The sequence below is a fragment of the Aspergillus caelatus genome (assembly GCF_009193585.1).
Source record: "Aspergillus caelatus strain CBS 763.97 unplaced genomic scaffold BDV27scaffold_18, whole genome shotgun sequence".
Classification (NCBI taxonomy): Eukaryota; Fungi; Ascomycota; class Eurotiomycetes; order Eurotiales; family Aspergillaceae; genus Aspergillus; species Aspergillus caelatus.
In genome coordinates, this window is record NW_022475281.1 from 99387 (window position 1) to 126285 (window position 26899).

At 47.3% G+C, this 26899-nt stretch overlaps 12 protein-coding genes across 12 annotated transcripts; 7 read left to right on the forward strand and 5 right to left on the reverse strand.

Annotated features, from left to right (window-relative positions):
- The first annotated feature begins 85 nt into the window (after positions 1–85).
- BDV27DRAFT_30123 (uncharacterized protein) lies at positions 86–3085 on the forward strand. Its single transcript, XM_032076266.1, has one exon. It carries the CDS (start codon positions 379–381, stop codon positions 2866–2868), a length of 2490 nt encoding a protein of 829 aa, XP_031931891.1. The 5' UTR covers positions 86–378; the 3' UTR covers positions 2869–3085.
- BDV27DRAFT_30122 (putative alpha/beta hydrolase) lies at positions 3086–4580 on the reverse strand. Its single transcript, XM_032076265.1, has 6 exons — positions 4343–4580; positions 4224–4263; positions 4029–4153; positions 3764–3959; positions 3402–3702; positions 3086–3335 (listed from the first exon to the last, which is right to left on the reverse strand). Exons 1-6 carry the CDS (start codon positions 4531–4533, stop codon positions 3304–3306), a joined length of 885 nt encoding a protein of 294 aa, XP_031931892.1. The 5' UTR covers positions 4534–4580; the 3' UTR covers positions 3086–3303.
- Positions 4581–5008: 428 nt separating this feature from the next.
- BDV27DRAFT_121711 (uncharacterized protein) lies at positions 5009–5690 on the reverse strand. The gene is made up of 3 exons (XM_032065431.1): positions 5480–5690; positions 5356–5405; positions 5009–5277 (listed from the first exon to the last, which is right to left on the reverse strand). Exons 1-3 carry the CDS (start codon positions 5610–5612, stop codon positions 5104–5106), a joined length of 357 nt encoding a protein of 118 aa, XP_031931893.1. The 5' UTR covers positions 5613–5690; the 3' UTR covers positions 5009–5103.
- A 163-nt stretch (positions 5691–5853) lies between these two features.
- Positions 5854–7311, forward strand: BDV27DRAFT_30137 (fumarylacetoacetate hydrolase family protein). The gene is made up of 5 exons (XM_032076267.1): positions 5854–6137; positions 6199–6437; positions 6508–6823; positions 6892–6988; positions 7049–7311. The coding sequence occupies exons 1-5, from the start codon at positions 6110–6112 to the stop codon at positions 7254–7256; spliced, it is 888 nt and encodes a 295-aa protein (XP_031931894.1). The 5' UTR covers positions 5854–6109; the 3' UTR covers positions 7257–7311.
- A 611-nt stretch (positions 7312–7922) lies between these two features.
- Positions 7923–8477, forward strand: BDV27DRAFT_153638 (uncharacterized protein; the record flags this gene model as incomplete). Its single annotated transcript, XM_032071833.1, has 1 exon — positions 7923–8477. The coding sequence occupies one exon, from the start codon at positions 7923–7925 to the stop codon at positions 8475–8477; it is 555 nt and encodes a 184-aa protein (XP_031931895.1).
- Positions 8478–9604: 1127 nt separating this feature from the next.
- Positions 9605–12111, reverse strand: BDV27DRAFT_121715 (putative MFS transporter). The gene is made up of 5 exons (XM_032065432.1): positions 11494–12111; positions 11315–11397; positions 11008–11252; positions 10785–10951; positions 9605–10718 (listed from the first exon to the last, which is right to left on the reverse strand). The coding sequence occupies exons 1-5, from the start codon at positions 11743–11745 to the stop codon at positions 10038–10040; spliced, it is 1428 nt and encodes a 475-aa protein (XP_031931896.1). The 5' UTR covers positions 11746–12111; the 3' UTR covers positions 9605–10037.
- Positions 12112–12115: 4 nt separating this feature from the next.
- On the forward strand, positions 12116–15500 carry BDV27DRAFT_121717 (C2H2 type zinc finger domain protein). Its single transcript, XM_032065433.1, has 7 exons — positions 12116–12738; positions 12797–12812; positions 12936–13468; positions 13526–13735; positions 13788–13832; positions 13884–13985; positions 14044–15500. The coding sequence occupies exons 1-7, from the start codon at positions 12679–12681 to the stop codon at positions 15226–15228; spliced, it is 2151 nt and encodes a 716-aa protein (XP_031931897.1). The 5' UTR covers positions 12116–12678; the 3' UTR covers positions 15229–15500.
- A 580-nt stretch (positions 15501–16080) lies between these two features.
- BDV27DRAFT_30199 (uncharacterized protein) lies at positions 16081–18007 on the reverse strand. Its single transcript, XM_032076268.1, has one exon. The coding sequence runs from the start codon at positions 17922–17924 to the stop codon at positions 16572–16574; it is 1353 nt and encodes a 450-aa protein (XP_031931898.1). The 5' UTR covers positions 17925–18007; the 3' UTR covers positions 16081–16571.
- A 509-nt stretch (positions 18008–18516) lies between these two features.
- On the forward strand, positions 18517–20157 carry BDV27DRAFT_121722 (thioesterase family protein; the record flags this gene model as incomplete). The annotated part of the gene is made up of 3 exons (XM_032065434.1): positions 18517–19236; positions 19296–19827; positions 19892–20157. Exons 1-3 carry the CDS (start codon positions 19118–19120, stop codon positions 20153–20155), a joined length of 915 nt encoding a protein of 304 aa, XP_031931899.1. The 5' UTR covers positions 18517–19117.
- Positions 20158–21097: 940 nt separating this feature from the next.
- BDV27DRAFT_153643 (uncharacterized protein) lies at positions 21098–21937 on the forward strand (the record flags this gene model as incomplete). The annotated part of the gene is made up of 2 exons (XM_032071834.1): positions 21098–21175; positions 21239–21937. The coding sequence occupies 2 exons, from the start codon at positions 21098–21100 to the stop codon at positions 21935–21937; spliced, it is 777 nt and encodes a 258-aa protein (XP_031931900.1).
- Positions 21938–22431: 494 nt separating this feature from the next.
- BDV27DRAFT_153644 (uncharacterized protein) lies at positions 22432–23415 on the forward strand (the record flags this gene model as incomplete). The annotated part of the gene is made up of 4 exons (XM_032071835.1): positions 22432–22467; positions 22522–22588; positions 22654–23230; positions 23301–23415. 4 exons carry the CDS (start codon positions 22432–22434, stop codon positions 23413–23415), a joined length of 795 nt encoding a protein of 264 aa, XP_031931901.1.
- A 220-nt stretch (positions 23416–23635) lies between these two features.
- On the reverse strand, positions 23636–24114 carry BDV27DRAFT_153645 (uncharacterized protein; the record flags this gene model as incomplete). The annotated part of the gene is made up of 3 exons (XM_032071836.1): positions 23636–23874; positions 23933–24005; positions 24076–24114. The coding sequence occupies 3 exons, from the start codon at positions 24112–24114 to the stop codon at positions 23636–23638; spliced, it is 351 nt and encodes a 116-aa protein (XP_031931902.1).
- Positions 24115–26899: the final 2785 nt, after the last annotated feature.

The window sequence follows — 26899 nt, forward strand, 5'->3', positions numbered from 1 at the left end:
TCCGCCGCCCGTGTCACCGCCCGGCAGAATGCAGTAAATTAGTTTCATTCACCATAACTTTTGGTTTCGCGTCAACAGCTAATCGGTCACTGGTTGCTAGGCAAACGAGTTCCATCGGAGTTTCTTTACCTCAAACAATATTCACTCTCTGTAAATGAGGTACCGCCAGACTTGGTGAGATAAGTACGTCGAGATCTCCATCTTTGATTTATTATGACAGACACGGGTACTAGATTGGAGTAGATACGCTACCCATCAATGCTAATCTGCTTTCACTTTAAGTTTAAATATGCTTTATCTGTGACGCGCCTCATCCTGAGATGCATCTTAATCCACTCGGTGCAATAGTTTCTTAATCGCCGTGGATTTGTCGCCAAGATGAGCTCTGAGCACAAATTTACTTCTAATGCGCGCGATCCCCGCTTGAACAGACCGCCCCCTTTTGGAGCTACCTCGCTAGACACGCAATCGCGGAAGCTTTTTACATCTCCCAGTGCTTCAAGGCAATATGAACCTCGGGCTGATGCCCCTGGCGATCAGTTTGTACAACGGCTTTCCGATTTGGTACAAGCCGCCGTAAAGACCGCTAGCCTGACATCAGAGAAGGAAACTATACAGAAGAAGCAAAGCACCACTGAAGGTCTCCTGAAGAGAGCGAAAGCTCAGTCGAGTTTCCCTACTACTGCTGCTTTCTTTCAGCAAGCATGTAACGACGAAGGCGGCCATCTGGCTCGTATAGATGGCGCGCTGAAGGAGCACTTGTCGCGCTACGATCAACTGGAGAAAGTATTGAAAGCAAACTGGACGTCTTCTCTAATCGCAGGGCCTAGTCTGGCGGAGAAATACGATCAACTGAAAGAAGAGATCGAAACAACCAAGCAGGATGCTAAGCGTTCGAAAGACGAGGCCTCTAGCCTTCGAGATCAAAACCGCTCTTTAGAAGACACGCTCAAGAGCCTCCAGGCAAGAATGACTATGCTAGAGAAATCGCTCGAAAACCATGGAACATCCTTGAATAAGCAAACCAAAGACCATTCGTCTCGCCTTGAAGAAATTTCATTGGAATTCGAGAAGCGCTTGGAAAGTGTTTCAACCAAAGTAGAAGAAAGCATATCGACGAAGTTTCAAGTAGAAGTGGATGGATGGCAAAAACAAAGAACATTACTGGGTACAGAATTGGAGTCCCTGCGGACGTGCCAGGAAAGATTTTCGGCTGCTATCTGTAAAGTTGACCAAACGACCAAGGAGCAGCAACAGAAAATATCCGATATTGAGTCGCTGGGTCAAAGATTAGATAGTCTTGATACCCGTCTTGGCTCTGTTGAATCTACGAAGGTGGCACCTCCAGCATTGACGACGACAAATGAGTCAAACGTGGATAAAGTTTCTGCATCCTACCTACAAACTAAAGTTGAGAGCCTCGAAAACATACTTAATCAATTGCAAGGTTTGCAAGAGATGAAGGATGATTTGCACTTTTCGGAAGTGGAAGATTTAAAAAAGTCACTAGTGCAAGCGTCTGAGGAATTAGTGAGTGTGAAGAACAATTGCAATATGCTATCGGATGAGGTGAAGACCTTGCGTGAATCAAATCCAGCCACTTCCCTACAACAAGTTGCCAATTTGTCGGGGTCATTGCAAAATACACAGCAGTTGGTGGAGACTGTTAGAGTGGGCTTACATTCTCTGGAAACCAGATACAACACTCTCACTACAGAGCCGTTGGCGAGGAACATGGTTGTCGCGTTGCAGGAGATGTACCCCTCTGCTAGTCAATTACTGGAGCAATATTCTGGATTAAAAACGGTAGTTGATAACCTGTGTCAAAGCCAAAACACTATTATCAGGCAGACCCAGCAGGAAGCAGCTTTGCGCCTTGATGAGCTAAACAAGCTGAGAAATGACCATTCCAGTCTTTCGCAGTCACTTGCACCTCTTTGGGAGCGGCACGAGCAGCAAAGAAGGCAAGATCCACCACCGAGCCACGAGGACATCTACAAATTGCGAGCTGAATTGAACGCCTTATCTACAAATTTTGAGGGGACCATATCCAAATATGACTCCCAATTCAGGTCACGGAAACAATCTGACGACCGTTTCATGGAAGGTTTACGTGACGAGCGCAACAAGTTCGACAGCCGTCTGAGCCAAGTGGCTAGCAATCTGGAGAAGTTGGCCAATGATGTTGAAGTAGTGCGGTCTGCCAATACTAGCGGTCTGGAGAAGCTGGCCAATGATGTCGGAGAAGTGAGGTCTGTCAATACTAGCAGTCTTGCAAAAGTTGAAACGCATGCTAGTGATATTAAGTCATTGCAAGATGACCTTCATGAACTCAAAAAAGCCACATCAGATCGACATCAAGCATTTATTGATCAACTCGACGATATCACGAAAGCGCACAGTGCGCATGATACTAACATTTCGTCACTACTTGACCGTATTAGTGAACTTGAGCGGTCTGAAAAGCTTCGACATAAAGAATTGCATGAACAGTTGGGTGAACTTAAGAAAGCTGTGGAAGCAAAGGAGTTCCATCCTCGAGCAGTGTCCCCAATCGTCGTCGAGGATCAGGCTCCAAACCCTATAGATGATAGTCCCGCTGATCCAGAAGAGGCGGCCAGGATTCTGAACGTGGCTGAAACCAACCCTACGCTCGCATTGAGGGAAAGAAAAAAGAAGAAGAAAAGACCACGTCCTTCTGGTTTGTCTGAGGATGAAAAAACTCCCATAACAGCTCGACAAGAATCTCCCAGATCGCTTTCGTCCGGAGCATCTCCGTTTGAACAGGGGGAGCCCACAGAGAATAAGCGACCAAAGAAGAAGAAAAAGCGCAAAATGGTATCCACTGAACCGATACCCCTCGACTAAGTAGGCACACAACTTATGGTCGTCGACTCATTGGTTAGAAGGTTGTTTGTCTTATAACCCCGTTGGTGTCAGGTATGGTTGCGGAGGGAAATACTACGGAGTTGAAGGCGCAACAATAGCATGTCTGTCATAGGTGTAAAAGCCCCACGCTCACCAATGTCTATTGGCACTGATCGTTGTGCCAAGGTTTTCAATACTTATTTGACGAGACGCGAGGCGCGCGAGGGCACCGGCACTTGATGACAGATGGTGTCGAGATCGAATTCAATGTATTGTGAATACGGCTGGATACCTTGTTCCTGAGGTCGACCTTCTTTGTTTCGTTTAATTCATCAGTTGGATGGGCTATTGATAAATTCTCATTCTTCGGCTCCAAAAGGGTACGGAGTCCGTACATATCCGGAGGGCCATGCTTAATTCTATTAATACATAGTTTCAAGGTGTCTCTTGCAAAAATGTAACAACCTCTGAAGAAGTAATTCTCGTCAGTCAAACTGCCATACATAAAAACTGGTCTCCAAATCAGTACTCACTTTGTCTAAAAGCTTCAGGATTTTCCGATATGAGCCAGTGGCCAGCTTCGACATCGGCTATCTGGGCTTTTGGAAAGAATTTCTTAATCGCAGGGATTGTATCGTCACTGACGTATCTGCTCTTTGTGCCCCTAACAAACAGCGTCGGACCGTCATACGTGGCGGAGCCAGACCCGGCATAAGGGAAATTAGCCATCTCACTCAAGGCATCTCCCAAGATTGAAACAGGGACACGGAACTTCATAGCTCCATCCTCCCCACGAACTAGGTTGGTCAACAGGAATTGGCGGATAGGAAGCGACTAAGAATGTGTGGAAGATTGCGGTTAACATAACCCCAGTATTTTTAACAGGACTACTTACTTCCTCATAATCTTTCAGAATCTTATCTGCGTCAGACAGCTTTGCTACATTCTGGGCTTCGATCTGTTGCATGCCCCGGACGTATTTGCCAAAGTCGCTCTTCAGCGGAGCATTGACTGGGGCGTTGTCGACGGGGATAAGCGCCGAGATCAAACTAGGAGAGTCGAGTGCGACCGTCATCGCGGTTTTTGCGCCCCTTGTCTTAGTTAGAATAGTCACTCGAATCATGCTCGAATTGCTGTAAAAGGGCAGGCGATATTCATACATGGAATGACCTATCATGACACACTTGTTCAGCTTCTGCTGATGGATGAAGTTGACTACATCCTCTGCCATCGCATTGTACGTGTGCTCTTGGGAGTGGAATGACTGGCCATGATTCCTGAGATCCTAATAATGCCATTGGCATAAGTACATGGACCTTCTCACTTCAATATATCGCCGGATGAAAAAGACATACCAGGATAAAGACCTCACGCTTCAAATCACGTGCCAAAGCTCTAACGATCCCTGTTAGTCTATCTTGGAGTCACCAGTAGATAACAATAGGAATGTTTCAGATAATCTGGCCCAACATACTTGCTAATACTCCTGTTGTTCTGCTTAGAACCGAAGAGCCCATGCAGGAAAACAATTGGACTCCGACTTGCTTCATCTCTTTCAGGACCGAAAACCTGATAAGACAGGTCATTCCGGAGCACCCGGGATGTTGAAAATGCGCGGAGACTAGATGTACCCCGTAGATTCACACGAAATGGCAACATTATCATATAAAGTCAATTGTAATTAATCTTGGATGAAGCTTGCGACTTGAAGCCATCGCGCAGTTCCTGACAGAGCGCGATAGCATGATGACTAAGCAGGTTTAGGCCGATTCCAACCGTCGATCTTTTCGGGGAAGTGTATCATTGGCGAACATACTACTCCGTACTCCGTAGTCCTTGTTATCGATATCGTAACTCTACAATACGATTTTCTTTGTATATTACAGCGCCTTTTATTGTATTAAACTTTGGAAGCTTGGTAGGTCGATACAAGCTGTAATGGTAGTATTGGCAAAATGCTAATAGAGTGTCAATGACATAAAATATATTTTCCGAGAGTTTGCTTTCCGAGCACCAAAAGGGAATCTTGACGATATCTAAGGAGGAACAATACAGAAGCTTTTGGGCATATATAGATGAGGACAAGCAATGATATAGGTATTCTAGGAATCTACTGTTGGATTACAATTTTTTTTATGCGTTTATCACATCACATCGTCACAATGCAAGTATATATACAGAGTGGAAATCATTGGCTCCAGCAAAACATAGCCCCTCCAAACCCCAACTCCCACCTTAAGCATCCAAAAGAAGTGGGACCTTCTCGAGGAGATGTTCAACGATAGCGTTAGGACCGTACTTTACTTGCAATCCTTCGGGGATGGCGTGGGTCTTGATGTCAGGTTTAATATCCCTCGCAATGGACTGAATTCGTTGCGCCTCCTCATCGGTCCACATAGAAGCACTGAACTATAGGGCTATCAGTCTTTAACTCATCTCATAGCATGAGAGAGTCCCGCAGGGACTCAAAATGACAGGGATTCCTACCAGAACATCAGGCATAAATTCCTTCACTTTGGGTCCGACTTCCTCGATTGCTATAAAATTGTTAATACTGTGTCACATACATACACACACACACATATATATATTTGGCACCACAGCCACTCACTTTCGCAGTTAGCTTCGTAGATGATGGTATAACGGTCCTTGAGAGCCTCGACCATCCGGCCGATAAGTAGCTTGGCTCTCTCGGGAGCAGTGTTGACAGTGACAAGGCGGAAAGGTCCTTTAGGGGCAGACATTGTGATAGACTTCGTAAAAATAATATTGATTTTCTCTAATCACTCAGTCACTTTCACTGGTGGAATCTCTGCTTTTTAAATGAAGAAGTTCTTCGAGCAGCCGGCCGACATCCGGCGCTGGGAACTTCCCCACAATCGAATCGTGGGGAAGTCGTGGGTGTTCGCCCCCGGACTTCATCCGATCAAATGAATCTCTGCCGAATCAGGTACTTCGCTATTAGAGAAGCCTGGATACTCCGTACATCGGTGGCCTTCTCATAGACTTTGAGAGAGAGACTGGGGACGGTAGGCCCGTCGGTTTATTCTTGTCCTCCCCACTTAACCCCGCTAAACGTCACAATCGGTCGCAAACGCGCATCGATATCGGGGTAGAAATAGTCCGTGATCGCGAGCATCTCCCTCATGAAAATCTTTGGAAAGTTCCAATTCCTACATAAACACGTTAATCACATTTCTGACCCGATTGAACCCATCACCCAACGGCAATAACTAGAACCATGTCAAAAATCGCATCGACCTTTTCGCGTAAGTGATGAATCACCCCCAACATACAACAGCTATCATGATCCCTTCTAACACGCAATAGGCCTTGTGCGCTTTGTCCCTAAGTCGAACCCGTCTAAGGTTCTGATCGGCGAGCCGGTAGATGCGCAACTTGACGTCGGATTGGCTCTTTACCAGGGAAAGGAAGTCTCAGTGCGACCATTCACCGGAGCATCCGTCCTTAATCCAGGCCAGAAGACAGAGTCCACTGAGATCATCAGCCGGATCCTCTCCCCTTTGGCGCAGAATGAGGTCGGGTCGATTAGATGTATTGGGCTGAACGTGAGTTCTCGCTTGCGACATTACCAAACGCCCCTTCCTCAGAGTCACAATTGACTGATTGTTCCGGTAGTATACCTCTCATGCCGCCGAGATGAAGCTTTCTATCCCAGATGTTCCCACACTGTTCATTAAGCCATCGGCAGCTCTCTCGGATCCTTGGCCTGCACCAACCGTTCTTCCCAAAATCACGCAAGTTGACAACACGGGCGACTATGAGTCTGAAATGGTTATTGTTATTGGTCGCGATGCGAAGGATGTTAGCGAAGCTGACGCCCTGGATTATGTCCTTGGATACACGGCAGCGAACGATGTTTCAAGCCGCACGTCACAGATGAACCAGAGTCAATGGTGTTTCTCTAAGGGATTCGACACCTCGTGCCCAATTGGTCAGTGCCCCTCATGTAAATCCTTTTCTATTTTGTAATCCACTGACTGACGTGGGTTATCTCATTAGGTCCGGCCCTCGTTTCTGCGGCATTGTTCCCAGATGCCAGCAAATTCCAGATCCGCGGCCTGAAGAACGGCAAGGTGCTGCAGGATTGTCCTCTAACGTATGAAATGCTCCGGTAACCAACCATGGGCTTGCTTAAAGGCTAACAGATCTTGAATAGGGACTTGATCTTCAGCGTGCCCAAGCTCGTCAGCTTTCTGTCTCAGGGAACAACTCTGCCAGCAGGAACTATTATCTTGACTGGAACTCCCCCTGGCGTGGGTGCTGCAAAGAACCCGAAGGAGTTCTTGAAGGATGGAGATGAGTTCGCCGTTGAATTGCTGCCTCACGTCGGAACTCTGGTGACGAAGATTGAAAACCAGAAATGAAGCTGTAGTTGAGACTCACTAGGGCGCATTGTGGGTGCTTAGGAAATAGATATGCATAAAATTGCTCTGTATATACTCTGGTCTTCACGGCCATAGCTTTGGAATTATTGGCAAAATTCAGCGGCTTGGTCCATGTAAAGCTCTTCTGGTTCTTGGATAGGTATATTCTTGCCAAAGCTCTGAAGTTTGTCAGAGTATGTGACTTTGCGCTTTTGCAAAAACCGGTATTTGATGCATGTGTAACCTGAAGAAAAATGTACTTATCTGCAACAGGTAATAAAGCTTGGTATTACTTTATGTGGCTCTTGAGAGGGAAAATAATTCCCCTATAAAGTATTGCTGTGCAAGCGACTGAGTCCAATGTCTATTTATAAATAACTGAAAGATGACAGAAGAAAAACAGCCTAAAAAGTGTGTCATTGGTAAAGCCCTGGCTCGTAACAGTACAAGACATATTCACTTGCACCTTTCATCCGAAAAGAGATCAACAAGTGAATATGAAACTGGGTGCAATGAATAAGCAATGTTGCGAACAACACAACAATTATTCCTTCCTCTTATCTTATGCAATACAGATCGCGAGTCTCTCTTGTTTCACTACATTGCATAACTACGTGACTCCTTTGTGAATATCCTTCAACTAGTCTGTACTGTTGATACTACACGATGTCTGGCTTCCCATTCCCGATCAAGACGGTCTTCTGCGAGGGCCATACACCATGCGAGTGCGACGAGACCTATTTCCATGCTCTGAGGGACTGGGTGCGGCTGGCTGCTGCCTTTGGTTGGCCGGAGACTGTGAGAAAAGTTGCGCTGTCCTACCTGTCAAGGGTCAAATCGTTGGAAGATACCGTCATTATGATCGACTCTGTTCGAATCTGCCCACATGGTCAGTTGGCTATGCTGGGCGCAGAGTTGCCTCTTGAATACCGGGAGAGGTATGGCACAATCAATATCGCGTGGTTGAACAACGTTCCACTTGTTTACACTTTGTTCCGTTGGTTCAACGGGGACACCATCCACCGTATCTGTCTTGAGTCTGCTGCGGAATGGGTCGCATATGAAGAAGACATGCTCGATAATGAGGCTTCGTCGGGGTTGTTCAGAAGAAAAGACTTCAAGTGCCTCCAAGATCCTGCAGCCGTGGCGCAGATGATGCAAGATGGCAATCGCACCGTTGAATCGGTTGTGTCTGATGTGCGCGTGGTTACTATTTTCTAGTGTATCTCGTTGCGACGATCAACAAGGCAGGTTGCTGGCGACGCATCTAGACATCGGTAGTAGCTAATAAACAGAAGACATGATCGACGCGAGCTGCACGAATAAGAATTTGAGGTCCATGTCGACCTGATAGGAACGAAAGACAAGCACAAGCCCTGTATGAGGACGACGTCAGATCGACACCAAGTGGTCCACACGTCTTTGGCGGATAAAGGTTCACCACCCTTATTCAATTACCTTGAGCTTCATCTGGCATCTGCTAACCATGACTAGAATCATGGCCATCATTGGAATCTGGATGAAAGGGAAGTTGGCTAGCTGGCGCTGACAATTTACATCTTTTTACCTGCAGGCTGCAGTTTTGCGCCTTGGCGCAGGGTTGGGGAATATGGCTGGTAGTCCCGGAAACTATTACTGAAAAAGTCTATGGTGTTCTAGCAGTCTGTAAAGCTTAGGAAGAATCAATGTAATTTAATCTGAATTTGCCTCGCAAGACTGTGCAGTGTATGCTCTACAGATCATACTTTAGCCTCAATGATAAGCATAGGATAAGCATTTACGAAGCTTGAGAACATCGAACAAGAAAACTCCCCACATGCAAGTTCCCACATACATGATTAGTAATAAATGTTAACCGTTTCTGATAGGTCCCACTTCTTACTTTTTGCAGGCATGCAAGAAGTGTGGGATATGACTTTATCCTAGGCGGAGTAAATCATCTCCGCTTCGAATGCGCGAATCAGGGGTCAGTCACATCTACTTGGTAGTAGGTACTATGTACACTCATTGCCTTATTCGACAGCATTTGCGGTAAATAGAAGCTCTATACATGTTTTTTGCTTTATTGTAGGCACGTTAGTTATGGTATTGAGGTCATAGAAATATTAGATACGATTATGAAGATAAGAATCGCGACAAATAATATGAAGGTACGATGCCGAGTTACTGTTCCGATGAAGCTCCCGACTATTATTGTCGCTTCGGGCAGCCGACCGGCCACGGGACCATTAGGAGACTAAAACGCGTGGTATGATATCGGCTCGATGACTCGGGCAGCGAAAAATCTTTAATAGCTATCGATTTTGCTAAGAAGTATATAAAGAAATCAGTCCAAGCTGGGGCTTTTCGTTTATCCCTTTTGTGTATCTTGACTTTGAACTTTTTTTTTTTGTTTATCATGTTCCTGACTCCAGTTTGTTCATATTCCGAATGTCGCCAATGTTATTCTATTCTATTCTACTGCTAACCCATATATACAGCCTTGTTCCACCCTATTTCACATCCCAGGAGTCCTATTCTATATTCTAATACACCATTCTACCCGGTTGACCGAATCATCTATTGAGGGAAAAAAAGCTATCCTTAGATTCATGCATGGATATCTGGACGCCACCTCCGACCCATGAAGTGAAGGCAGAGAATCGGAATAACACTGACACCCACGATGAGAGCGCACCCAACACCCGCACTCGCAGCCACACCGACTGTCTCAAACATAGGCGGAAACCTGAGCTTCGTTAGCCATCGTACTCCTAAAGCTTGACGTGACCCTTTCTCGACTTACCAAAACGGCCCCAAGAAACCCCAGATCTGTCGAACGAACGTGATACACACTCCAACACTGGCAGCTTCGGTGGGATAGCAGTCCACGGCGTACGTGACAAGGACGGTGGTTACAATCTGGTTACCGCCGGCTCCAATAGCGATACCAATGATAGGTGCTACATTCCAGTGGCCTGATGCAGATTCCTGAGTGCACACCAGGAAGACGATCAGACCCACAATGGAACAGATAAAGCCGATGTAGCTGAGCCATAGGCGGTGCTCTGGCTCGGGCTTCCGCTGGATCTTCTTTGCCCGTGTGTTCATCCAGACGTCTGATAGGGTGCCTCCTAATTGCTCGCCAATGACGGAGCCGATAATGGGACCCAGGAACTGCATACCGAGTTGCTCGGTGTTCAGCTCGAACTTTTCCTGGAGCAGTTCCGGCACTTCAACCGTGGCCAACACGTTGCTCAACAAGAAGACCATTGCGTACGCCGCGGCTGGGATCATGACAGAGGGATACATAACCATAGTAAGAGGCTTAACGAACTCCCACCACGAGAAGGGAGTCGGGTCAATTCGACGGAGTGAAAGATACTCTCTCTTCCATGCGGCTTGGTTGGGGTCGACATTGCTGCCAACATACCGAGTTTCTGGGCCCAGAAAGAGATATAAGACGAACTGAACGCCGTTGACCTGATCGACGAGAACTTGTTAGCAAATGGCCATCGGCACGAGTGTGTATCAGGGTGGTAGACGAACTATTGCCAGGACCCAGTAGATCCATACGTAGCCTGCCCGATATGCGACGAAACCAAAGATAAATGGACCGAGGGGAATTCCCAAGGTAACCAACAGGGTCCATACGCCCATGTACCTGGCACGGTCTTTCTTAAAATAGGTCTCCATCACAACAGCGCTTCCAATAGCTTGATATGCTTGTCAGCTCAAATGCTTCCGAGATCTGATCAGAAATCTGTCTTACCAGACGCTGGAGAGATGAAAAATGCTTGCAAAGCTCTACAGGCGGCAGTTGATGCATAGTCTGTGCTTTTTGCACACCCCACATTACATACTAGACTGCACATCAGGGAGATAAGGAAGACCGGACGACGTCCATAGCGATTAGACATGGGCTTCCAGAACAGCGGGGCCCCGCCCAAGATGGCGATCTGGAGCGATGTCAGATAACTCGCTCTCTGGATCGTAACATTGTACTCCTCCGCGATCCTGTTCACCACTTGTTAGTGAAAACTTGAACGGTATATGGCTGATTTAAGATGTCCTCTTACGTTGCATAAGCAGGAATGATACCAGCAGCAGCAAAGGTACCCATACATGCGTGAATGGCTACCAAAACCAAATTGGCCAGTTTCTGCATAGATTCAAAGCTAGTCAGTCACTGTCGAGAAAAGTTCATGCAATATCTCGTTGCTAAAAAGCATAATTTGCGGCAAAAGTGAGTACTAACCTTCCAGGACGGCCAGTTGTACGGGTCCGCTGGATCCATGCTAGGGATGGGATCGAGTTCTAGTGTGCCATGACGCTCCATCAGGTAGTCTCTGTGTGCCTTTGAAATGCGAGATTCCACGATATCGGAATAACTTGTAGGTATGGCTCCTGCCGTGCTCTCTACAAAGTCCACGTCCACCTTTCCCGGCTGAGGGGCATCTTGGACGTCGTCATTTTGGCGAGGCCTCTGCATCTCCATTGACGCAGTCATGTTGGACAAGCTCCTGGATAGGGGCACAGCCAGGGTTGGAGTTCAATCTTTGTGTATTCTGAGTAAAGGGCTCAAGCTTCCTGTAACTAAGGCTCCCTTAGGGGGGTTATAATGGGTGAGAATGGGTGTAGCAGAGGGAGAGGGTTTCCAAAATAGACCACGAGGATGCGGATAACCCGTTATTCACATATGTCTACAGGCAGCAGACTCTAACCGAAGAGTAAGGGATTGGACAGTCCCACGCAAACTCACGCGGCCGGGGTATCTGGCCTATCATTTCTGCATTGGGGTGGGCACTCGCCCGGGGTAAGGCCAGAGATTGACCAATCCATCCTCGTAGTGGAGATTATGCGGAGTATGTCTTCATAATACTATCGACTCATAGGGGCGACAATAGTCAGTCTATTTTGTCATGTTCGGATAATCCAGCGTTAGTCCATTGGATGAACCAAATTCGCAGCTCACCTGGGGGCGTTAATGAGATAGCCGATTAAAGATCCCGAAACCCCAGGAGACACGCGGTGACCCGGTCCCATACAAATCAAAACTCTCCGGCTCGTTACGGTTACAGTGTACGGGCCACGGCATACTCGGAGATGGATAAGTATTTTGGAGTGGAGGCGTTGGCCATGCAATGGGAGTCTCGAGATTGGCCAATTTGCCCCCAGTCTGGAATGGTTCTTCAACGACTAAACCGGATTGAGAAGGCTATCCTCACGTGCCAAGCAACCGTCCCATTGCCACTGCCCCACAATTCGCTCTCGAAAAGGTTCCTTACATACTCCCCACGGCCCACTCGTCAATGACAAGTCCAGTTCCCGAACTCGCTACCCTTATGCATAAACTCAAGAGGGAGATCGCAATGATATTGATTCATTCGAGCTAACTTGCGGTCGTTGCTTCTTATCAAACCACCAAAGCACTACGTTAACCATGAAAGCATTGGTGTGTCGAGTCTGCCAGAAGGCCTTCTCGAAGGCTGAGCATCTAAGGGTATCTGATCCGTATCTCATTCCCTTTCGGTGGAGACTTCGCTAATGTCGGCACTTAGAGACATGAACGTTGCCGTAAGATACAGCCCATTATGCCGTGATTTGTGCCGTGCTACTTGGGCGGGATGTCCGATCGCCATCTGCCCTAACCCCTAAAGCTATACGATTGGGAAGCTGACCAAGGTATCAATGCCAAAGACACGGGAGCCAAGCCATTCGTGTGCAAAGAATGTCGTCGACCTTTCGCCCGCCAAGACGCTCTTGCGCGCCATGAGAAATTGCACATTAGGGCTGCAGCCAACGCTAAGCTTCCTCAAGAGCAGCATGTACACGAGATCCCCCAACCTGCTTCTCTCGAGGCTCTCCCGCCATGGGACACCACGAGAGCCCCTGTAGATGCCGCAGTAACAGTGCCTGCACCAAATCAGACATGGGATACTTCACAACCCGAGCAAAACCCTGGCTTGCAACATGCAGCATCCGATCTTGATTTTACGCTGATATGGCCCGATTCGGAGAGCCTGTTCCAAAGTATCATGTCATCAGACACAACAGATCAATGGCAAATGCCTTTGGGAGCACTACCCTTCCCACCAGTAGTCCAAGATGTGAACTCAATGAGCTTTGGGTCCCCCAATTCGTTCGACGATCGTAGCTCTTCAATAGGCACGATCCCTTCGGGTGGTAGTCATCAGGCTGTACGAGATGTCACAGAAATGGTGGCAAGCTCTGTAAGATCTTCCGAGCGCTGCTATGCCTCCGAAGAAATGCTAACATTTTGTCCCCAGTCCTCTAGTGTGACGGCGGCGATCAAAGCAACGTCAATCACATCTGTGTTCCTGGACGAATGCCTGCATATGTTCTTTGTGCGGTTCATTCCAACATTCCCCATCTTACATCGGGCTACATTCGTTTTTCGGGAGTGCACTCATCCACTTCTTCTAAATGCTATGGCTTTGGGATCCCTGTATCTGGGTCCCAAAGATTCAGTTGCAAAAGTAAGCCGTTCCGGTCGTAGAAGAAGCCACAAGATTGTTAACGATATTGCAGGGGGAAGCGTTATGGCGGCTGGCACATACTGCCGTTGCTACTTCGGTATGTATCCATTCTTCCTTAGAAATCTAGGTGATACTTATTCCTATGTAGTGGCAATCGTTAATCACGCATCGTGGCCCTTACGATGCATGCAAAGGCGTCCAGCTTCTTATCACTGCCCTTCTAGGCCAGATATACGGTGCATTATCGAAGGTTCGCTTTCACCATTACAGGCTTTGCTTTGTACTTGAACTTACCTTTACTACTACAGAATAGACTTATTCGCACCACGAGTCAAGTCTTCCGTCCACTTGGATTCTTTTGGGCCCGGCATTGCGGAATGCTAGATAGCGAACCTTTTTCCATGGATAGTTTGCCATTCCCCAGCGCGTCAATGGACGAGAAAGAGCGTCAATGGCGAACATGGGCTGCACGAGAGATTCAACAGCGTGCGTTGCTTGCGTATCATGTCCTTGACGGTCTCGTTGCACAGATGTCTGGTGATGGTACATCGACCCGCCATGTCGCTAATCCTCTTGTTCTTCCTAGCAGTGAAGCTGCATTTGATGCTAGTAACGTGGATGAATGGCTAGCACATATGCGCTCTCAACGGCCCGATCAACCATCTTTTCGGTTGGTCTTCCGCTCTCTTTTCCCTCCAGTTAGTAGCTTTCGGCCTCTAGATTATCAGCTTTCTGCCTTCTCCCTTCGGGTCATCCTTGAAGGCCTACAGTCTCTGGTGTCAGACTCGGACGAGAGTGACCTTGTCGCTGTGGGTGTTCCAGGGCGTTCAGATGTGAGAAGAGCCCTGGCTCAAGTGCACGAGACAGTCTCCATGAGCATTCACCTTTCTGCCGAAGAACGACTCGAAGTCCTTCTCCGTTGGCATACTATATGCCTCGATACTATGATTAACTCGACCGTTCTTTGTAGGCATGTCTGCTCCTGCTACGACATTGCGCAACATGTGTCTGGGGGCTCTCGAACAGTTAAGCCCGGGTTCGATATGGCGAAGTGGGTCTGCACTCCTGATGCACGCCGTGCTTTGCTGCATGCTATTGCTATTCAGGATATCATCGAACAACTTCCACGAGGCCGAGCTCATGTAATTCATATGCCAAGCTCACTCTTCGCCGCAGTGACAATCTATGTCGTGTTCTCGCTCGCGGGAGTCGCAACAATCCACCTTCCACGGACCATTGCTTGGCAGGACGCACTTCTTTCACACGCCGATTTGAACTTGGGATGTGACAATAGTCGGGCATCTACTGGCTCCGAAACAAGGCGGTTTGTTGAAGAAGGCCAAACAGATTCGCCCCCTGGACTAGGAGCTGTGAGGAACTTGCTTTATGAGATGAATTCAATGCAGAAGCTGTTCCGCTGTCTCATATCTCAGTGGGGCATTGCTCACGATATGGAAGAGATCGTTAACCAGTGGATTACCTTGTGTCATTAGGCATTCAGGTCCCCTGTATAATCTACTCTATCTCATTACAGTCCGGCGTTGGTGGCATTCTCCGAGCGGTTGCATGGCTTGAACTTTGTTATAAGGAAACATAGGTATATAGACGTTCTTGCTGTTTGCATATAGAAGCGACTCCCTGTGGACGAATTTATGTACTGCTACAATGGAAAGGCACAATTACTGGATTCAGTTTCCCATCCCCACTGTATAGTTTTCTTTGAGCCCTGAGTGGCCCTTCCTTTCACAAATCACACGAAACGCGCCATTCCATATCACAAGGCTTGGAAATAATCAGTAAAACTAACTAGCCTACCTTAATCTCCAGTGTTATGAAGTCAGGGTTTGACACCCTATCGATCGTTCAATAAGACTAAAGATATCGCTAATACAAGGAACAGTGCACTATCCTGGCGAAGCTGCTCATCAAGCACGGCGCTTAGTCTGGATGGTTGAACCCTTAATGTTAATCTTGTACGGGCTCAATGACAATTTCCACCAACTACAACCCCAGCCATGAAAGCTAGCTTCGGCCAATTTCAACCCCATCAAGAAAATAAACCTTCCGAGTCTACCGCAGTCCAAAATACAAAGCCACACTACACAAAGCAAAGCAAAGCATTGTTGAACTCGAGCTGACGACATCCCGGAGAAGGCGAACCGAAAGCGTGGCAGTCGAATTTGGGTAGTCTTCTAAACTAGGGACGCAAGGGGTGAGCAATTGCATGTGGTAGTGGCCTTACGCCGAAGGATTAAACGGTTAGGGCAAGTTAGGTGGATGACGTTTTGGCGCAAGGGATATGCAGTCGGGTAATGTGCATGCATTGTGGAAGAGCGGTATGGGGCTATATTGGGCTGAGATTTATATACGTATTCTTCATTTCATGGTGGTTTTGTGGTCGGTCGTTTGATATGTCGAGTAGTAGTTGACTAGTATTGTCAATGAATAACAAAACTCTCTATCTGCTGGATGGAGATGCATAACGAAGTTTGCTTTGTGCAGGTAATTCAAAACTTTGTAACATGAAAACAGAAGACAAAATATGCGATGCCAAGTGTGCCAATTTATATGCAAGGGGTATCTCTGGCAGTCTAATGCAATCTGATGCGCAATGACAACGCTACCATGGGTAGGGATGATGAGATAGCGAGGAAAGGCAGAACAAAAAATAGAGGTATATCAATGCATGCAATGCCGCCCAAACTTGTTGTAAAAATGAAAGAGAAAAGTGAAAGAAGGGCGGTGTCGTAAAAAAAAGCAAAGATGAGAACTATACCGCTGAGTGCGCCGTAACAAAAGGAAAGAGATAAGAAGAAAAAATTGTTCCATATGCGTTTCAGATCTTCTCAGGTTCGTCATTGTCTTCTCTCATTCTCGTAAAGGCCTTAGTTAGAGCCGTTCCAATTTCGCTGAATAGATCGCGCATGATAGATTCGGATTTCATTGCCGCGGGACCCTGGGCAAGAACGGGGTCCTTAAAGAGTGGTGCAACTCGCTCCCAAAGTTTGCCAAACGTGTTCTCGACAGAGCTGTCCATGGCTTTCGTGCCGTTCACCGCGGATTCCTGATTCAGAGTTATGGTGCCCGACGGATGGCTGGGCTCGTCTTGGCGGAGACGACGAGCGGGACGGTCATGGGCTGCGTCATCGTTGTCATCATCGTCACGCGGTCGTTTGTTGCTGGCCTGAGTATTGTGAGATGTCTCGGGGACAGCGTCTGGAGAAGCCTGGTTTTGAACCGCGCCGCTGGTTAATGGTGAATATTTTGGTCTCTCGGTGATGAGTCCACTGTCCCGTTTCCCGGAGTTGTCCTGTTGGTCCGTAGGTTGGCCTCTGTAGGAGGGTGTGTTAGACGGTGCAAGATGAATCCCACGAGGAGCGCCTGCCCGCTGACGGTACATAGAGATCTCGTTGAGCACCGGCGATTGGTTCGGAGACTGGGAATGGGACATTGACTGGTGACTGGAGAAAGGAGGGCACCAGCTCAATGAAGGAATGCCGAATTTCGTTGGTAAAGGATCCATCTCTGCAGGTGGCGGAAGACTTTCAACCCAATTTGAAACCCGAGTGTACTTTATCAGTTGCTGAACTGATACCCGAAGTGGCGGGGCTTCTTCGGGTTTCTCAGCCGCTTTCAGGGCGACTTCATGGCGCACAGGCCGTCCCAACTTTCTATCGCACGAACCCATCCAGGAATCAACGTCGTCTGCGACTTCGCTGTGCATGTCACACTCCGGAATATTATTGTATTTGTAAGCGGCCCAGTATGCTTTGCGTTTCGTGATATAGCCGATAATGCGTCGTCGACATGACTGCCACGAATATCGGCGGCCAGTTTGCTCCTGTAGAGCCGCGGAGATTCGAATCCAGAAACTTTTGGGGTAGTGTCCCAGTTCGTAATGGTCCATCATATTTCTACATAAACTGATCAGGCATTGTTGCTCGTTAACAGTGAGTTGAATCCCCCGACCGGAGTGTTCAACAGCTACATCGTTGTAGAGTAGACCGGAGGCCAGCTTTGATTCCGTTGGGGTTGAAGGATGATCGGTAATTCTCGCAGGGACGTTGAACGATGGGTCTGCTAACAACCGACGATGTGAATCTGTCTTGGTGATTCCATGATGGTCACGAAGGTGTCTCCAAATCGATTCTGACGAAGCCGTCTCTTCTAAGGACTGTACCAAGGCCATGACTTCTTTTGCGAAAACCCTTCACGGTCCTCCTCCTCTTGAGATCGTGGGATCGGAGAGGAAGACATTGCGGGAGGATCGGAGAGGAAGAAACTTAATCAATCTTCGCCCCCCGAAAAGTTCGCGCCGCGTCCGTGTCCCGGCACGTGATCGTTGGGCAGCGAATTAGTATGGAGGGATCCTCAGCCTCCTATTTTTCTCCTGATCTTGGAGCTGGGTGGGAATGTAAGTCTGCCTAATAGAGCCGATCGAACCTGATCTACGGGGATAAATTATTTTAGTTGTTATTAGTTGTATGACTTTCTCTCCAACCGAGACTTGTGGACTGGCGGACTGCGGGTTTCCTGTTCTTTTGTTCACCGCCGCGGGCTAGAAATAACATTCCATACATACCAATATTACCCGATCAGGGTTGGGCAAGAGATTAATTACCGAGACATGGTACCGTACTTTTGGGTTCCGTGTCTGCTTCGACATCTGACCTTGGGCACGATCCCAATGATTTGACGAACCTCTTCTCGTCAAAGGATCCCAATTTGAAAAGTTACATGAAATTCTGCGTGTCCTCCGCTTTCATTCCCGATTGGGAATCCGTGTCTCCGCCGAACTATGAGGCGGGGGGGGGCGACTTGACTCGTTGCATCATTGATTCTCCATTCGTTCAGGGGCTGACTTGTACACTACCTCGGCTGTGCTCAATAAAATATGTATCTCCATCTGACCAGTACTTTTCACATCCCTATCGTTTACCATTCGGGATACTCGGAAATTATTAATAGATGAGGTATAGTTACTCCTGGGTTAGTTAGGGGTCACATTCTTTATCGCGCCGCGTTCGGCAATATAAGGATCAACCCTACCAAACTAGAGTACGAGAGGATCGATGTCTCGCCGTCGACAACGCTACTCGCCTCGTCTCAATTAGGGTGATTTGCTACCAACTGTCCACGGGTCAATGGTTTCTCTTAGTAGTGCTCATTGCTGCTGATCGCTGCAATTTGGCCAAAAGCACAGAAAGCCCACGCCTCGGCTGTTTTCTGTGTCACTAAATCGTTTAATGATTGCGACACTACATATGCAGCTAGAATCCCAGCGGGCTTGTCCCTGATCTGAAGGCGTGGACACTTTCAAGACACCGTATTGAATTGGACTCTCCCTGAATACCCCGTCTGATCTATTTAAACCGATCGGAAATGGCGTCTCATCCCATATCCGCCTCCCCCCTGTTGCAGGCGGTGTCATCTATAGCACTCGAGAAAGGTACCCGGGATCAATTCGTGGCAAATATCTCCCCAGAATGGTGTACACAACAGTATGTCCGACAACGTGGAAGCAAGCTAACCAGTCGAGTAACAAGACTGACTAGAGCAGCTCTGTACTGGGTGGCTACCTTAATGCATTGATGCTTTCCGCCGCACAAAAGTTGAACGCCCTTGAATTTGGTGAAGAACGGTTCCCCGACCCTATCCATGTCTTCGTGCAGTTTCTGCACATGGTCCCGCCTGGACAGGTGGTGGTCACCTGCAAACACCTCCGGGTCTCCTCCCGGCAGTGCGTGGTAAGGGTAGAAGTAGCAAGAACTGCAGCCTCCGGAAATCCAAGTATTCCTGCTGCTGTGGGTATCGTTACGTGCGCCAACATCTCGAAAGAGAAAGGCCTTACGCAACCTAGTAAGCCGGCTTTCGTTGTCCCACTTCCGAACCGACACACCGAGTGTGTCAAGATTGATGACCCTGTTGTCGACTCAACTCCGGTGACGAGTAAACTGAACTGGGTTTCACCGAAAGCAGCCAATGGCCTTTGGGGGCATCGGGTCGGGGGTCATTACCGTGAGGTGTGGGTGTCATTCCGGGATGGCTCTAACATCTCCGACCTTCTTCATCTGGCTTTGTTGTCAGACATGGTAAGCGGTTACGCACCCTCCATATCGAAAGTATATAACTGGCAGTATCTGACGGTTGAGATAGCCGTTGCAACCTGCTGCAACGCACCAAGCAGGATTCTATTTCAAGTATGCATTATCCACGCTGTGTATGACAGTGGAATTCAAAAAGCGTCCAGACCCATCTACACAGTGGGTTATGATTCGGTCAAACTCGCATTTAGTTGCCAATGGCCGGTACGACGTCAACATCCAGATCTACGATGAAGAAGGTAACATCCTCGCGTTGAGTAACCATGTAGTATATGTTTCGGAGCTTCGAGCCCGTGCTAAGGGAGCAAAAATATAAGCGTGTATTTGTCAGAAAAGCATATAACATCATATCCTGTTAATGACCGTCAGTATGTGACAGTAATGACCAAGCCAGAAGAATGAGTAACCTCTTCCAAATGTTTACTGAAGTCGCATCTCATTATCTATCGTCTTGCCGATCTTTTCGACGAGGCGGGATTCGGGAGCCTGCTTAAGCTCTTCGAGGGGAAGAGATACCCAATCACATAAAAAGAATCTACTAGTTATCATTTATATTAAGAGCTTGCGCAAAGAACTGTAACGTAACCTGGAGAAAATAATGTTAGACCAGTTATGCCCTGAAGTGTAAAGTAAAGTTAAATAGATACTGGGGAGCTCGGATAGACCTGTCTCCTACGGACTATTATAGAAGGTAATGATTGTAGATTTTACTAATTTAGGTAACTTCTCTCCATATAATTATATAACTTAATACAATGCTACGTCTCACTATTCGTATTGGGTTCGAGGCCGTGCTTTACAGTGAATTCGAGTCGATGTCAATACTATCACTTATGTTGAAACTGTAAAGTTAGGAGAAAGTGTATGATTAGAGAGGTCTTGCCGATGGCCTTAAGCTTAAGTTTATAACTACTATAGTATTACGCTACCACCGCAGAGCTTCGTACTGTTGAAACAAAGAACTAAGGACTGCAACGAAGTGTACCTGTGACTCTCTCGATAAGCTAAGTCAAGAACCAGGCGCCCAGGTGATCAGCTCAGCATTCACTTTCTCACATTTCTTTTTCCTTTTTCCTTTTTCCTTTTTGTGTGTGTGTGTGTGTGTGTGTGTGTGTGTGTGTGTGTGTGTGTATCTGTGTTTTACTTTAGGTATAGGCAGCTTTGGCCTTCCATCTGTGAAGAACTTGAAACTTGCGCAAGCCCAATCTACTTACCTCCAACCTCCAATCTTCATCACCTCCCACATCACTTGATCAAAATGGTGGTGAACTGGAAGAACCACGAGAGCACAGACCGTCTCATTGGATCTCTACTTGCAGCCCACCCAGATCTCAAGGTAGCATTCGTCCTCTTCTTTATAAGCCTCCACTGCACTTCAAGTACTAACTTCCACAAACAGCTCGACTACCACGCCATGGCTGTCATATTTGGACAAGGAGCGACATACGATTCGATCGAGGGCCGATTCCGCCGCTATCGCAAGATAGCAGACGAGCTTAGAGACGAAGCCCATGGCCGTGGCATCTCAGATATCCCCCGCAACGCAGGGCGCAGCTATACGTCTGGTAAAAGCGCCACTTCAACCCCTAGAACTCCTCGAGGCCGACGAGGTGGAATCACCAAGAGCACCCCGTCATCCAGCAGGGGCAGGAATTATCGCCAGACCCCAACCAAGCAAAACACCAAACCTGGTACATCTGTCATAAATGCGATCTATGTTAACGATGTCGACACAGAGGAGGAAGAGTCGAAGGTTAAACCTGAGATTCATGATATTCCTTCTGACAGCGGGGAAGAAGATGTCAAGATTGTTGATTCTCCTAGCATCAATAGCATTAAGATTAAAAAGGAAAGAGCTGGGCATAACATGGCCGGTCTCTTTTCTGCCATGACTCCCAAAAAGGAGGAAGAAACTAGTGACTTTGTAACCAGCCCTGTGTCGACTCGTACGAGTGATATTGAGGGTCATGACGACGACGACGACAAAGAAGCACGTTACCATGCCGGGATGACTGAGGATCCATTCTGTATGATCGGGAGTTACTTCAAACAGGAACATGGCGGCAACATGGATGACATTTATCACGGAGAAGCTTAGATTCTCTTCGCATATGTACTGTCATCAGAAGGAACTATGAGTGAGAAGCATCAAATTTTACATTTTAGTTGTTGCTATTGGATTCGGTTGCTAGATACATGTCGAAGGATATGTAGGTAATGTTAAACTCAGAACTAAAAAAGAAAACTGGAGAAAAATAGTCCTCTGCCACATGGTCATCAGAAACGCCGAGTTGAATCCGCAATTCACTTCTCTCAGCCGTGGTAGTATTGGCCAAAGCATCGAAGCAATCTCATCGAGCTAATAATTCACTCACAAACCACAGAGTCTTGTCACTCTACCTGATCCTGCTTTTCTTTCCCCCTCCTCCACTCTTCTGTTACTCTTCCTCTACAGATCTTCTCTCACTTTTACTTCTTTTACTCCTCTACTACCCAGCCCTTCTCACTCAAGCACACGCTCGTGCTCTGCTCTTAGTCTCACAATTCAACCCACATATCCAACCTTGAAGCAGTTTCTATTGAGACGTCGAAATGCCCATGCGTTGGACTCCCGAAAACGACCAGCTTGTAAGCCCACCATACCAGCAGCTTCTACGCTGAGAAAGGCTCTAACAGCCACAGCTTCTTCTGAAGATCCTGGAAACTCATGATCTATCCGTCGATACCAAGAAGGTCGCCGAAGCGTGGCGTAAGTTCTCACCCAAACCTCAACAGCATTGGTAACCGGTATACTAACAGCGTAAAATTGAATAGCCAGTACAGACTCCAATAGTCGACCCACTCCCCGAGCCATCACCGAACGTCTTGTCAAGATGCGCCAGATGGTGAAGGCAGCCAACAACGGTGCCGATGGCCACTTCAGTATCGGAAAGGGAGCCAGTGCCAACCCCAGCAGCGCAACGGCGACTCCCCGTAAGAGAGGCAAGAATGCGACGGCCGTTCCTAAGACTCCTACTTCTGGGAAGCGTAAGAATATCTCCAAGTCTGATGACGTTTTTGGTGATGATAGAGATGTGCATGTTAAGGAGGAAGGCGAAGGGACTCCGCGAAAGGAGCCGCTCAGTCCTGCTTCTGCTGGTGTGAACCGGGGCTACGCTGGTGTTCCGCTTAAAACCGAGCCAGCGGATGATGATGATGATGATGATGATGATGATGATGTCCTTATGGATGAGGAGTCTCCTTCGAAGCGTGTCCGTAGGGCCAGCGTTCTTCCTCCTGGTATGGTTAGTACCTATGGTGAGGAGGAGGATAGCCAGACTGAGTTGGACAGTGAGATCTCGGAGTATTTCCCTGAAGAATCGAATAAGGTGGAGGAGGATTTCTTGATGGCGTGATCATTTCATTGATTTATTTCTATCCTTGCGGGCGCTTAATGCGTGGCCGAGATTCATTGTCGATAGTTTTGCAGATCAAGCACGGGAGTTGAATTACTTTGCGGGGGTTGATAGTTACAATAACAATTACCACGGGAATGTTAAGCATTGCTTGGCTCCCTGTCCAAGGTGCAAGAAGTAGAAAATGCAGGTATAACACTGCAAAAGCCATAACCTACTAACAGAGGGGAGAAAAGAAAAGAACCAGCAGGCACACAACCAGGAATATCCTTCGATTTCAACGGAGCAAACTACCAAGAGTTGCTACCAAACTACCTATCCGCAAAGCATTAGAGTCAATGGCCGCGTTCACAAAACCCCTCTGTTTGCATCCCCAAATAACCACGAGATCACCCCCAATCCTAAGTAGAATCATTCTCAATGCTAGCCTTCTGCTTCTTAGAAGGAGACCCTTTTGCGCCTCGCTTCGCCGGTCTTCCTCTCTTGGGCTTTGTGGGAGACGAATCGGGAGCACTGCCTTCTTCCTGCTGGGGAGCAGAGCCAGGAGAAGCACCGGCGGCAGTACCTTCCGCAGGAGATCCATTACGGAGTTTTTCCTTAATACGCTGGACTCTGTGCTGAATGGCACTGGCTGTGCAGCCTGCATTTTGGCTTAGTCCTGTGTTCTTTGACGGGTTTGGGGAAATATAATAACAAACCTTGACCCATGAATTCGGCTAAGGCTTTGTGGTCGAGCTTCACATTATGGATAGTGATGATACCGACTAGAAGCTATATATAGCGTTCGGTTAGTGTATCTAGAAGCTTTGCGGGGAGAGGGATGGGAAATCGGTAGGCTTACTTTGGCAACAGCCTGCGGATCAGTCCAGTCCATAGGCATTTTGATTGGCAGTAAGCACTAAGGTTGATTTGATCAGAGTAGATAGTAGCTCAGATGGCAAGTCGCTGTTTGGCTGGTTGCTTTGCATGCGAAGATGTAGCCGGACGGCGTAAATGTTGCAGAGGTGAGGAGGGAACGGGGGGTAGAATAGAGGGTGTTGTAGAGACGAGGAGGCGGTTGAAGTCAAGAGACAGGTTGTGAGGAGAGAATGAGGGTGTTTTTTTCATTCACTTTCAGTCAGATTGAAGTGCTACTGTTTCTCGTGGTATTGCAGAACAAAGACAAGCAGTTGCTCGATGACCTTCCAAGTGTAGACTCGACGTTGCCTGTGGGAGTCCAAATGACCGATTTGTTCTAGTATCTTCAGGGATTGTGTTGTTCTTTTCCCAATTATCCAACTTACCAGTGTGGTGCAAGAATACTTAATATGACTTTCTATGATTTGAAGGGAAAGCAGATAATCGCCTGCTGGAAAGGATAGAGAATCCTGTATATAACAAACTCATATCTACATTCCAGTTGGTTTTGATATAGAGACCATGACACTGATAGACATTACTTTTCAACTGGAACATAACATTGCTCAATGCGACTTCGGTACGAAGTCAACGCAGGAGTCTCTGTGAGCAGCAATATCCATACACCTAATAGGATTTAATGGAGTTAACGATACGGCCTCTCTCAAGACCCTCTCATATCCTCAAAGCTGCCGGAAGAATTCTATTATAAATTGTCAGGGCGAAAAGAGGTCAATGTAACTATACCAACGGAACCTGTTTGGTGATGATATCCATGTATGTAGGTCCAATAGTCCATGAAGCTCAGGCTAGAGTCATGTTAGAGCTGCGCAACTGTGTAAAACCTTTCGAATACATGTCTAGACTATTCACTACCATGAAATGGATAGACAGCTTCTTTCTACCTAGAGTGTGTAAGGAGAATAGTGAATGCTGGATACGAATATCGAAACTATTACTTTCCCCCTCCCTTCTGCTCCATTTTGGACATATCGTTCCGTTTGAGAATTAGCATGGTAAGTATCATGTGACGGTGACAAGTATATGTCAGATAAGGTGTCTATGGAGCACCAAATGTGCACTACCTACCAATATGCATCAAGCTTAGTGTATTGTAGCAGTGATCTTTTCTTTCATGGATGTCTACTGTTTATGGGCTACTATTCGATTCCAATATGCAAGAAGCTGCTTTGGACAAGAGAGAAGTTTATCTTATGTCGATCCAATACCACCACTGGTAGTGCAATTCACTACTGGCACAGACACCACAGGCATGGCAGAACCATCACAGCCGTCACAGATACTCCAGATACTCCAGATACTCCAGAGGCGTAAAGTAACATCAGCATGTGATCGCCATAAGATTTCCTAAACGAGATCTTGCTGCATGAGACAAAGGCCCTGATTAGCCAAGCTACTAGCAATGTTGAAACTGTCTGATCTGTTCCCTTCAAGTACGGCGCATATATCTATCCAAGCAGCTTTTGCTAGAGCCCCACTGTACGTCTTTATCCATGAACACGGAAAACGCAAATCAACGCGTGGCCATGATAGCGTTAGCAGTCTTTGGCTTCCAACATATTAATGTTTCGTTATTTCCTTCCTCGGCAATACCTGTTAATAAACTCAGAATTTACATTAAGTTATGCAGTGATGAAAAGCTGTTGGCTCAGTCCGGTCTCCTGGTATATAGCGGAGCGTAAGCGATCTAGTAGTAGGAGCCGAGCTGTTAGGCTTAACGACTACCCCGCCAATCTGAGGGGAGCCGTTGACCATTGCCCCGCCAAAGGTCCTCACGTCGAATTGGAGACAATGACTCGAGTCAATTAGACTTAGAATCTGGTATTTATGCGTCGCATTTTATTCCATGTCGCACTATCTTTTTGGAGATAGCACCTGTTGAATCGTCATACACCCGCACCACATTGCGCTGCATGCAGCTGAGCAGTTGCCCTGTCCGCCAACCACACGGTAGCTTGGATTAAATGCAACTTGTACATACGCGACGTGATACGTTTCCAATGACACTTCAAGCCGCTACTTACAGCCAGTAGATCAATTCCTGGGTTCGAAGCGAGACTAAAGTCGACCTGTCGGAGCGCCTATGTAAAGTTTATCTCGGGTAAATCGAACCTACTCATACATCTACTCGTATTTCTTTTGGTTGTAACATAAATATTACAATGATCCTCATCCTTTGGGTCCGAAATGCACTATCGCAAAAGGATACTCTGACGCGGCAACACGGCGTTTACGAGAAATGGGCGTACTCCACCCAAATAGCAACATAATTACTTACTTATATTAGATACTAGCCTATCAAACAAGCGCCTATACCGGCCGAAATGCCCGGAAGTGATAGGAGGGGTAGTTGTACAATGTCCAGCGCGGCAAGTGGGTGCTTTCCATAGGATCTCCCAGAGTCCCAGATGCACTGGGCGGAGGATCGATGTTTCAGATTGTATAGCGTACATACTGCGTCCGAGGGTTGCGCCAGAAAATAACGTAATGAATGGTCAATCAGAATCCTTAGGTACCGTGGACAACATTTTGACCATGGAGATGCGCTGATGGCTTTGCCACAGAGTTCCAGCCTGATTGTTTATGTCGGCGCCACCGTCGCAGAACTACATAATTGCGACACAAGGTTATATTTGGTGACGCTATAAGGTACTACTATGTATCCCAAGTGGGTCCAGCGGGTTTACTGTGAAGTCGGTGAGAAATTTGAAACGGGAGGGGGCAAAAATAACAGAAGACGAGGGAAA